This window comes from Thamnophis sirtalis, unplaced genomic scaffold (genome assembly GCF_051295495.1).
Source record: "Thamnophis sirtalis isolate CommonGarterSnake01/CBP01778 unplaced genomic scaffold, rThaSir2_p1.2 scaffold_9, whole genome shotgun sequence".
NCBI classification, from domain to species: domain Eukaryota; kingdom Metazoa; phylum Chordata; class Lepidosauria; order Squamata; family Natricidae; genus Thamnophis; species Thamnophis sirtalis.
The window spans coordinates 52341519-52354312 of NW_028261389.1; the positions used below are offsets into that span (position 1 = coordinate 52341519).

The window sequence follows — 12794 nt, forward strand, 5'->3', positions numbered from 1 at the left end:
TTATTGCTATGCAACATTGCATATCCAGGTGCCACTTTAACTCATATAAATAAAAAAATGTAAATGGCACATAGTTCACACAAGAAGCAAGTGGCCTACACTTTCTGTTCTACTGCCAATTTCCCATGTAATTTTAAAGGCAAGATCTGATCATTTTGGACACTTTGATCTAAAGGTCACACCCCTGCTGCCCCCTTAATTGACACTTTTACAATGCAGATGAAGAGGCAAGGAGATGCTGCTTCTATCACCACCATTTACCTTTTTACATAGTTAAAAGAGGAAAAATATCATAGTGTACTAAACTAGACTGTGGTAGAAGAAGTCAAGAGAAGAGGTTTTCTAAGAAGCTGCCTTTTGCTCAGCATTATTGAAACTTAATAATCCTCTGTTGCAACATGTTTGTAGATTGTACAACTATACACACGCAGCCCTGGTAATTAGAAAAGAAGAATTGAGTGAATTCATTCAAACTATCTTTTTAATTAATATGTTTAAAACTGTAAATACAAGTACCTGTGTAATTTCGTTCACTATTATATGGTGGCATTTTGCCTCATACTCTGGACGTAAGTGTTCCTCTTGCTCTAAAAACTCAACCGTGTCCCATTCATATTCTAATTCAGCCTGGCGTCGTTTCCAAAACTCCAAAAACAAACTAACTAATCAAAAAATAAGTCAAGAAAAACAATCAATACATATTGTATGAGTGAAAGTCAAATTGTTGCTACAGGCAGCAATTCCATGCCATTTTATGTATTTTTTTCCACTCTTTAAAAAAAAGATTTTTCAAAACATGTTCACTTACATCTTCCCTAGCTTGTAAATTCAATTACCTGTGCCTTATTTTTTGAAGAGATAAAGATGAACTAGCAATTTGATTGTAACAAGTCTTTTTCTATCAAGGATATATTGTATGTGTATTGAAGCAATTCCAGAATGGAATAGTTGGGGAATTCTAGGAGTTGAAATCTTAACAAGGTTGGACACCTTGTTCTAGGCATTTTTCAAAGGAAGAGTTGCAAGTACAGGGAAAGATTGTTGCAAGATTCAGATCTGTTTTCTTCTCTCTCTTTTCAGGAGTACCATGGAGAGCTAACCAGGGAAATTGAGAAGAGTAGATAATGCGTATACCTTTTTAAAAAAATGAAAATTATCAGTACATTTGATCAGTGATGTCATCAAAGTAAACAAACCCACGTGCTGATTACATCACCTGATCATGCCCCTAAGCGGAAGTGACATGCGCAGCCCCCAACTCCGGATATGACGTGCATAACCCTCCTCCCTGGATGTGATGTGCACAATAGACCCCACATGGTGCAGGACTCTCAAGGTCATAACCCTAACAGGATAGGTTGTATTGGCCTAAGCCCATCATGATAAGCATGAGTAGCCCTAACCGATAAGGGGTGGTGCAAAATTTCTAATCATTCTAGCCTAATGATGGTTTTAATTTTTGTGGAATTTTAAAATCAATGCCTCAAAAACTGTGGGAAAAAAGGATCACCTAGGGCCCACTTTTTTTCCTAAAAGGTATTTATTTCTAGGCGGTTTTAAAAACATTTCCTTGAAGGCAGGGGAAAAACACAGCCCCTTTTAAACCACATAGCTGGTTTTTTACCTTTGTAAAATCTAAAGACACCTATTTTGCCAATTGCACCCTCAAATCCTCATGTAACCATTTGAAGCCCACCTACGGGAAAAGACAAGGAATATTAACAGGAATTAAAATGTTCACAAGAGGCAAGCAGCCAGGTGGCATGTAGAGGTTGAGCCTTGTTCAGGCATGCCTGGGACATGCCCGGGCATGTCATACCCACTCATCCACCCCCTGTGATTCTGGGCATGCGCAGAGGCATGTCAGGAACATGTCTGGGCATGTTATCCCCCCGGTGATTCTGGGCATGCACAAGGCTCAAGGACTTGTCATTACAAGAGCTGGGTAGTTTGTGCAGGTAGTCCTTAATTCCAACAGTCTCTTGAAGATGGCAATCTCAGATGGAGATTTGTTTGATGTAAATTTGACCCCCAAATCTCCCAACTGTGGGCATAGAATAAGAAAAAACCTGAGCTACATGGCTTCATTGAAGAGAATGAACTTATAAAGCCTTGTTATTGCAAGTTCTGAAAAATATCAAATGGTAAGTAAATATAAAAATTAAGAAAACAGTATTTTGATTAGTTGAAACAGCCAATCTAATTCTACCTTATTTCCTGGTTTAGAAACATTGGAGCCTCAAAATGTCAGTATGCCACAGGTTCTGAAAGCGTGTGTTATTAAAATATTACACCATTGTTTAATGGGCTGTTTAAAATCAGAAGATAATGTGGACAGTAACAGTGAAACGGAGCTTATTAACAACTTATATATTAGACTTTCTATGCTGCATGTTCTGTGGATCATCATCAGTATTTCTGACGAAGTGAATAAATTATATTTCACCCGGGATTCCCTTGGTAAGCTCAAGACATTCATACAGTGTATCAAGAAGAGCAGTAAACCACTGTCATTAATGTCAAAAATTGAAGATGAATTTCCATCGTCTCTGAAGAGGTTCATATGCCAGAATGTAACAGAAATTAATTACAAGAAACTGTTAAAGCTATGAAATTTATAATAAAATGTGCTTTACAAATCACATGAAAGATATATTATGTTTTTTTTCTTTTGCTGACCCTCCTGTTTAACCTTGTTAGATGTTAAACACAGAGATACAGTTTAATCAAAGCTCATGTGATATTATATATAATCTCATTCGGGATTTCTTGATGTTGGGGGGGGGGTGTTGCTGGCCAGTGTTTACAAAAGGTGTGAAGAACTCACCAACTCTGATGTGATTAATTTGTGACATTATCTACTATTCAAATGCATCTTCCTGGGTAGGCAAGGTGAACAGTTTTGCAAAAGGTGTGAAGAACTCCCCTTTTCTGATGTGATTAATTTGTGATGTCACCAGCATGTATAAAAGTCGGGCCCATACTTGTCCAGTCATGTTTGCTGGTTTCTGGCATATCCCTACCTCCGGAGCCATTTGATCTGCTAAGAAGACCCCTATTCAGAATGGAAGCTACTATTGTAAGTAATTTTATGCCTAATTTTGAAACACTTAGATGCAAAATGGTTTTTATAGCGTTCTTGTCTGCTTGCTTGTTTGTTTGTTTGTTTGATTGATTATTTTCTTTCACTAGGATGAATTGACAGACTCAGAACGTTTCAGCGAAGCTACAGTTGTAGTTTTATGGCTATTTTTTTTGAAACACTGACCCCTCTTAGATGTAAAATGTGTTTATAACATTCTTGTTTGCTTGCTTGCTTGTTTAACTGTTTTTTTTCACTAGAATGAATTGACAGACTCAGAATGTTTGAGGGCATATGAAGGTATTTGTCTTTCATACTTTCATACATTTAGATTCTTATAAACATTTCTGCAACAATTTTAGCCATTGGGGTTTTTCTTTTCCTTCAGAATGGGAGACCGACCAGCCATTTATGGATCTCACTATTCCCACAGAGCACCACGGGCCCCAGCATGACATGACCCCTCAGCCTTCCACAAGCCACACAACACAAATGATGTTAGGAGGTATAATATCTAGCATTTTATCCAACTACAAAACTATTAGTATTATTTTTTAGAAACTAAAGGTTTGTGTGTGTGTGTGTGTGTGTTTGTTTGTTTGTTTGTGTGTGTTTATTAGGGATGTTGGTGATAACATTTTGTTTGTTTGTTTGTTTGTTTGTTTGTTTAACCAAAGCCAGCCTGCAAAAAAGCAAAAATGCATGGTGATGAACTTCCTGCATCCCCAGGAGACAGTGTTAGTTGTGATTCTATGATTGTATCTCAACCAGAAGAAGATATATGTCATTCTATGCCCCAGTTACAAGCCCCTAGCTCTGCAAACGTGGGACCACTCCCTGAAACCAAGTATTACAGCCCAGAAACCATGATGCCCGGGGAGAGAAAAGAATTCCTGAAATGGCACACTGTTAATAGAGGTACTGTGTTTAAACCAAAGAAGGCTCTGGCTGGCAGACAGGGTGTAGATATATTAAGAGATGCCTGTATTCGATTTAAGGATCAGGTGATGAAAATGAACGTAAGTGCCATAGTGGAGTCGGGGGCAGACATTGACCCCTTCCAATATATCACATTGGCTTCTGCCTGCATGGCACAGTACCTGTTCATGTATTTGAAAAGCAATACCATTGCTTTAGAGCCTTTGGACAATTATCGCAAGACACAGAAAAGGTATTCAGCTCCAGCGATTCAAAGGTTGTTACATATAGAGCACACTGAGAATGTCAATATTCCTGTTAATATTCCTTGTCTTTTCCTGTAGGTGGGCTTCAAATGGTTACATGAGGATTTGAGGGTGCAATTGGCAAAATAGGTGTCTTTAGATTTTACAAAGGTAAAAACCAGCTACGGGGTTTAAAAGGGGCTGTGTTTTTTTCCCTTGCCTTTGAGGAAATGTTTTTAAAACCGCCTAGAAATAAATACCTTTTAGAAAAAAAAAAGTGGGGTTAAATGCAGGCCCTAGGTGCTCCCCCCTCCCCAGCTTTTGGCCATCGTTAGGCTAGAATGATTAGATATAAAAAAAATTTTTTTTTGATTTCACAACCCCCACCCCTCCCCCTTGAATGTCCATAGAATTAGTCTTGGGTTTAGCTAATCATGTACCCAGAGGCTTGGCATCTTTCTTGATGGTTAGGTTCAACACGTCTTATCTGAAAAAATAGGGCTAGGATCTTGCACCACCCCTTATCTGTTAGGGCTACTCATGCTTATCACGATGGGCTTAAGCCAATACAACATATGTGTTTAGGGTTATGACCTTGTGAGTCCTGCACCATGTGGGTTCAATTATGCACATCACATCCAGGGAGGAGGGCTATGCACGTCATATTAGGAGGGTGGGGGCTGCACACGTCACTTCCGCTTAGGGGCATGATCTGATGACATAATCAGCACGTGGGTTTGTTTACTTTGATGACATCACTGATCAAAAGTACTGATAATTTTCATCACAAAAAGGTATACACTATATCTACTGAAAGCTTTTAGGTTGATTAATTTATGTGTACAGAGCTGCGCAGGAGAAACTGATGGCATATGCCCCCAGTTTTCCTTTTGCATGCCAAAACCTTAGGCTTTGTCTATTTTTGTACAAATTCAAATATTATTAGAATTCTGCAATAACAATTGAGGTGTCTCATAAGCATAAATGACACCTTGTCCCATTTTATTGAATTAATCACCTCAGTATGCAAAACAAAGAAGTTAGCTTACCCCAAATCCCCATAAACACTGCAAACACTAATGTTCCAAAGCTGTCAAATATACAGAGTTTCTGAAAAACATGAAGGGAAAGTGGCTTAACATATAATACAGTATTCTTTAACTCTAGCTCTTCAGTTGTCATTGTAGATTTTATCATTTGGTTGTCATGTGCATATATTCTTTTATTATATTATGCACCTAAGCATCTGCATTCAATCCTTGCTTCCCTGCACTATATGCACAGTGACCGACAACATTCCTTCTTCATTATGGAAATGATTGAATGTTCTCCTGGGGCCCCAGCTGATAGCTGACAGCCATGTCCATCTGCTTGCTTGAGGAAAATATGTAAGCCAGGTAGCCTAAAAGGATGTGCTGTTTGTTGCTGTATATACAATTCTATCAAAAGATATTATGAATCCATAAAAATAATGCTGCAGATTAGCTTTTCTAACTGTTGCATTCTTATCATGCAAACAGATGGTCTTCTAGTAGAACACCAATATAATAAGCTTATCATATGGAAACAGGTTTTTTGTGGATCTCACTATTTTAATCATGCTAATTTCTGGTGTAATTTTTTCATATGATAAAATCATAATATTGTAATATGACCCTTTAAAAGAAGAAAATATATTCTTTGAGAATATATGTTCCTTGAGAACAGACCTACAATATAGGTCAACTGTATTGTGAGTAGAAATGTACAGTTTCGAAATTGGAAAATCCAACCTTCCTTAGATAGCAGTATCCACTCAACCCTGGAACCATTAATTGATTGACACCAATCACTTTCTCACATCAAATAACTTTTCAGGATTGATGTGAGGATAAAATGGGAAGATCCCAATCTCAGTTTCTTGGAGGTAAAATGAAACCCAAATAATCTCTTTATAATTTCAATCAGATTTATATATTTGAGCAAATGGCACCAAAAGGAAATTTGTGCTAAAGAAATATGATTTCCGAAAATATATAGCATTAGTACTTAGACTTATATATTCTTTACAGAAATCTCTAAGCAGGGTCAGCATATTGCCCCCAACAATTTGGGTCCTCATTTTACCCACCTCGGAAGGATGGAAGGCTGAGTCAACCTTGAGCCTGGTGAGATTTGAGCTGCCAAATTGCAGGCAGCCGGCAGTCAGCAGAAGTAGCCTGCAGTACTGCACTGCACCACTGCAGCTCATATATGTTATGAAGATGCACTAAAACATATCTAGTCAAGAAAAATACATGTCAAATATTAGAATCTTATACTATTTCCTATACTTTTTAAAATTGCAAACTTATGTTCAATGCCTACAGCAAATTTAGGATTGGGAAATTGAATGAAATTAACTTGACATTTCCCTTAATCCCTAGTCATGTTCACCATACTATGGTATTGTTTTTGATCTTTGCACATAGAATAAGGATATACAAGAGGAGTGTTTACTTTATTAAGACAATTTCATGAAGCCCAATCTGTTCAGCTATACACTGTGTACAGTACACTTGTACATTTACAGGCCTACATAATCTCTCAGGTGGTTATGATTTTTACCTGGATTAGTTTTGTTTAAAACTATGTGCTGAGGGTTGTACTAATCAGTTACACTTCTTATGTTTATTACTGATCATATATTCTTCCTTCTCCACATATTATCAGTTTATTTCAAAACAGAATTTTATGTCACAGTAATATTTTTTAATGCTGAAGGAAAAATACCTTGGAAGAGCCACATGTGATGTTGAGATTCCAGTATGTGCATTCTTGATCACATTGTGGACACATAATAATCTTACCTCCTATGTTTGGATCACATACTTCTTGACTGAAAGAATGAATAAATCCATCTTACATATTATGAAACACAATGAATGAGCTAAATTCATAGTTTTCATTGATCACTACTATCCTGATCATCTTCTACTTGATAAGTAATGTACTTCTACCAGTGTAGCTACACTGGCCCCTTTTTGATATGCAAAACACAAGCAAAATATGTGATAAGTGATGATGAGGTCTTTCCCCACACATAATTCTATTTTTGTGAATAATCTCTTCAAGAAGTCCCTTCCAGTTCAGTTCAATGATGGTTGGCCTTGAAATGTACACTGGAAACAATATAATTTCTATAGCTCTTACACAGCTGTCATAGGACCTCTTGTCAAAAATAATTATATTTATTTTGATGTTCCTGATATTATTTTATTCTGTTTTGTTATCTTCCTGATATTATTTATTTTTATTTATTTTTAATCACATGGTTTGTTCATTCACAGCAGAATGCTTTATAATTTTAATTAGGAGTTGATATTTCTGTATATTTATCTGGCAATGATATTAATGATATATTTGAGATATTAAGATAAAATGCTTAATATCTCAAAATAATATTGACATAATGACACAAAAGCTTTTGAGGAATACAAAAGTTTAGTACCTTTGTCATAGATGGTATTTCCCCCAGAATGTATATTATCATTAAGTGAAGAGTCCGCATTCTCAGCATATTTTAGTAGTTTTTCACTGAATAGAGTTAATAGTAAAGATACCATATACCTTTAAATTTTTCAAAGAATACATAAAACTGAAATAATAAATTGACATTAAACTAGCATAAATATTGAGTGATGCACTCTTATGCGTGGCTAAGGCACAACCAATAAAAATCTGGTTGTCCAGATCATCTAGCTAAATGTGGATGTCAGCCTCTGCTATGCTTGCTTACTATCGGCTGCCAAAAAAACAGGGAGGGTGGGGGAATGGTATTGGGGAAGGGAATTATATTGTACTGGAGGAGTCTTGTTCTCACCGTCTTCTGCGCATGCTGGTGGCTGATGTTCGGACTTGGTCAAGGCCAACCGTCTCGCATACCTACTTGATGAGGCTGTTTGAAGATGCACCTCACATGACAAATGATAGGGAGTTGCAGATTGGACACTGGGTTGGGGAATTGGGGCGGAAGGTGCTGGGTAAACGTTTGATATGTACATGTTCCCGCCTTTCTGGCTCAGATCTTGCTTTCCTTTTTGCTGCTTTCACTTCATATCTAGTAAAAGTACTTTATCTCTATTAAAATGGAGTTGAGATTTTTCTTTCTTGGATATTGAAGAAGGCATGCCTGATAGTGATTAGAATAGGATTAACAAACCTATCTGTGGATATGAAGGAGGGCGTAGTTTTGTTGAAAATCTATAGTGATGTCCCTGATGTGTTGGCCAAAATTCTACAAGTCTCTTCCCCGTCTCTGCTGAGATTATCTCTACAAATGGGGAATTCCAGTGGCAAAAGAAGGGCAATAACTCTCTACTCCCAAAATCCCCATTTTCCTGCTTAAGCCCTAACTTAAAATAACCTGGAGATACTTTAAACTCAATGCCCGCAATTCAGATCTGGTCCATGGGGTGGTTAGATCTGGCCCGCGGGACTGCCATAAAAACAACGAATGACTGGATAACAGTGCCTCTGCCAGTGAAAACTGAGCTCAGGTGAGCTGCAAGTGGCCCTCCCAGGCTGTATTTTTGGCCACGATGGCCTCCTCAGCCCTCTGCCAGCAAAAAAGGATGCCCCCTAAGTTCCGTTTTCACTGGCAGAGGGCTGCAGAAGGCCACTGCAGCTGAAAACAGATCTCATGGGGACTGGACATGGCCCCTTGAGCTCTGTTTTTGTTGGCAGAGGAAACCATTGTGGCCAAAAATGGAGCCTGGGAGGGGCATGTGTGGTCTCCCCTGCTTCCGCTTTTGTTGGCAGAGGGCTGCGGGAGGCCATCACAGCCAAAAACAGAACCTTGATGAGTGACGTTGAGCTGGCCATACCCACCCTGGCCACCCCCAACCTCCTGAGGTCAAACCCATAATACGGCCCTCAATGAAATCAAGTTTGACACTCCTTTGGAAATCAATTCCAAGATCCACCAAAGAAGAAAAGAGAACATGCTTCTGCTGCATCCTTACTGTTTTGCCCATAGAATTCAGTATGTATTTATTATTCTCTGAGAAGTATGTACAGAATTTGCAACCTATATGAACTAACAAAAATAAATTATTACATGAGAATGGTCAGGTATCAGCCCTGGAGGCCATCTTTTTCTTTGGATCTTCAGGGCTGCCCCACTTGGTGGATGGGCATGGTGTAGGAAATGGGAGGGGGGTTGGATGGCGATAGGTGAGATGTATAGCCATAACAATATTCTTTCCCTGGGAATCAAGGACGTTCAGCCTTCACCTGGAGAGGTATGATTGGGAAACAACTCCAGTTAGGATGGTGACCTGATTGGACCATGTGAAGGACATGTGGGTGCAGGGGAAGGTACTTTGACTTTCCTTTGGGTGAGGAAAACCTGGGAGATTTTCAGATTCGGGTTTTCCCAGATGTGCCAATGTGACATCTCTAATAAAATGCAACTTTGAGGAAATGCCTGCCTCAGAGTCTTACTTCTGTTGGGGGTGTTACTTGGAACCCTGACATCATAATTAGGAGAGAAGATCTTTATGCACGAAAAGCATGAATTATAAGGTTACCTCCAAGTGCAGTTATCCTTTGTGAAATATCCATATAAAAAACACCCAACACCAACTATTGCTGCCAGAAGTAACATCCGGGTGTAGAATCCCAGCCAGGCAAAATAGATTCCAATTTTCTCACCATAATATTTCCTATGGACACAACATTCCTTGAATATATAGATGTGTATTTCCTTTATTAATAAAAACAGTTTCTCATATATTCAAGAAGAAAACATTATAATGCACTGTGCTATCCTGATTTTTGTGTTTAAGAATGATTCCAGGATCACTAAAAAGTAATTAAAGTTATTTTTTGTAAATAGCAAAACCTTAATTATTCAAAGATACAATAACTAAATAGGATATTTAAAAAAATATTAAAAGAGAATGGATCAATCTCTGCATGGACACATTGAAGGAAATGATGATTTCCAGAAAGTTATAGAGAGGTTTAATGAATGATGTTGTTGAAAACTAAAGTTTATATTTCCTTTCCTTTCACTTACTTTGTGCCTTAACTTCTTTTGCTTACTGCTTCTTTTTCTATGCTATGCATCAAATGTACCCTCCCCCCCAATGGGAATAGCATAATGGATTGTATGCATGTATGCATTCTCATTACACAAAGTAATAGAAACTTGCTCAAAAGGAACAGTATCCTAGATGATCAACTGTTTTCTATCTTGCAACTCTTCTGAATTCAGTTAAGCTGTTTCAAAATTGATTCTGGTGGTGTAACTATTGTCTTATTCAAAGTGGGAGATAAACGTGCCTTTCTTCCTCCATGTCAGGTTCCCCAACCCTTGGGATGAGGCCCACCTCTGGGTCTTGAGGCATTTGAAACGGGGCCATGGGAGTGGCAGGTGAGTGCACGAGTGTGCATACACATCTCCATTTGCATAAATGGAGCTATGTGCACATGCTTGCTCATTGTTTGTGTGGAACCATCCCCTTTCCCCTCCCTGCCACTGGTACGCAAAACCAAAAAGGTTGGGGAACTCTATGGTCTATGCCATGGGAGAAAGAAAAAAAATCCTGATATGGAATCTAAGAGGAAAGAAAGACAAATCAGTCTTTACTACATGCCTTGCTCAAAGTTGAATTCATGAGCAACATCGGAATCAATGCTTTCCTTTTTTGTCTGCTTCTGGGCTGTTTTATGAATATTTGGGGTCTTTTCAAGTGAAAGTGCTTGGCTATAGCAATAGCACTTAGACTTATATACCACTTTGGTGTTTTACAGCAGTCTTTGAGCAGTTTTTTGTCAGCATATTACCCCTAACAGTCTGGTACTCATTTTACTGACCTCGGGAAGATGGAAGGCTGAGTCCCCTTGAGCCAGTCAGGATCGAATTCCTGGCTGTGGGCAGAGTTAGCCTACAATACTGCCTTCTAACCACTGTGCCACCAAGGCTATAGGCTCTACTTTAACTTAGCTGGAAATCTGCGTGGCTTCCATTTCTTTCCAAGAGCCAAGGTGGCGCAGTGGTTAAATGCAGCACTGCAGGCTACTGCTAGATCAGCAGGTTAGCGGTTCAAATCTCACCGGCTCAGGGTTGACTCAGCCTTCCATCCTTCCGAGGTGGGTAAAATGAGGACCCAGATTGTTGGGGGCAATATGCTGACTCTCTGTAAATCGCTTAGAGAGGCCTGAAAGGCCTATGAAGCGGTATATAAGTCTACTGCTATTGCTATTGCTATTTCCATTCAGTCCCTTGGAAAAGTAATTCTCTATTTAATAAACTGTGATACACAGCAATTACTTGAAATAATAATGGTCATATTTCTTTTATCACTAGGATGATCTTTTCACATCACACACTGTGAATTTCAGTCTGGAAGTTCTATATGAGTCTCATAATAGCAGTTCCACTCAGGTACTGTATCCACCACTATGAACTTTATTTTTCCAAGAACTTTTCAAGAATCCAACATTCTGTATTTAGGAAGATATAATATGATTCATATGTTTTTTTTCTGAAGCTTATGTTTTATAGTCATAGGCAGTCCTTGCTTAACAACTATCTTGTTTAGTGACAATTTGATGTTATGAGTGCTAAAAATATAACTTTAGGACTGCTTCTTGTATTTAGAACTTTTGCAGCATCCTACAGTCATGCCATTTTCATGTTTCACAGACTGAGTCAATGGAGAATTTGGCAATACAATCACAAATCGTGATGAAATGATGTCTCTCTTAATCACAACCTCACTTAACAACCTCAGAAGAAGTGTGGTCATAAGTGCTTCACAGTAATATGAAATCTTACTTAACAACCAACTCTTAGCAATGGGATTGCTGGGCCATTTGTAGTCATTACCACTGAACTTTAAACATATTATTTTAAGACTAGTTCTACTCATAGTGTAATAATAATAATACATATTATTCTCCCAGGCTTTGGAACCAAGTAGAGCTTAGCTGGCCAGAGTCATTGGCAGTTCGATAGCCTACATACTGATTAAATTTTGTAAAGAAACACCTCTTTGCTTTTTCTCACATTTGCCTAATGCAACATTATACATGCTGTTTTCTGTTAAATGATTATTATTCATAGAAAAATAAAATACTCATAAGGAATGGTACAACACTCCTTAATACTTACCTGACAAGATCTAAGGGTTGCAGTTTGAAAATATTTTGAGGATAGGCCCATTCTCTGTAAAGCAGATGCCGTTCATTTGGGCACTTAGGATCCTGTGATTGGTAATTGAATCTTGACTATAAACAAAATATGTTCTCATTAATTGATGATTCAAGGACACAAAATTGTGTTTATTTTAATCACATTTAGCCCTGCAACCAAGCATGAATAATTACTCTGGAGGTTTCTGAAATTACTCTCTCCTATATGCCAGATCAGTATATATTTTATTATTACGGAGGAAACTAGAATCTCCTATATTATTTTTGAAATGCTGCTCAAGAGGCAATGGTGGTCATAATTGCTTTATTTTGTTCCAGTAACAGATTGAGCTAAGATTTATTCATGCAAATCAGTTTAAGGATCAGAA

General features: G+C 38.1%; 1 protein-coding gene across 1 annotated transcript in view; it reads right to left on the minus strand.

The window, feature by feature from the left end:
• ANO6 (anoctamin 6) overlaps positions 1-12794 on the minus strand; it is a 132300-nt gene that overhangs the window by 45875 nt on the left and 73631 nt on the right. Inside the window, exons 9-13 of the mRNA XM_087723042.1 lie at positions 12386-12501; positions 9795-9929; positions 6997-7102; positions 5295-5355; positions 517-662 (exon numbers count right to left, since the gene is read on the minus strand). Of these exons, the coding sequence (XP_087579168.1) occupies positions 517-662; positions 5295-5355; positions 6997-7102; positions 9795-9929; positions 12386-12501 (564 nt within the window). The remainder of the gene's footprint in view (positions 1-516; positions 663-5294; positions 5356-6996; positions 7103-9794; positions 9930-12385; positions 12502-12794) is intronic.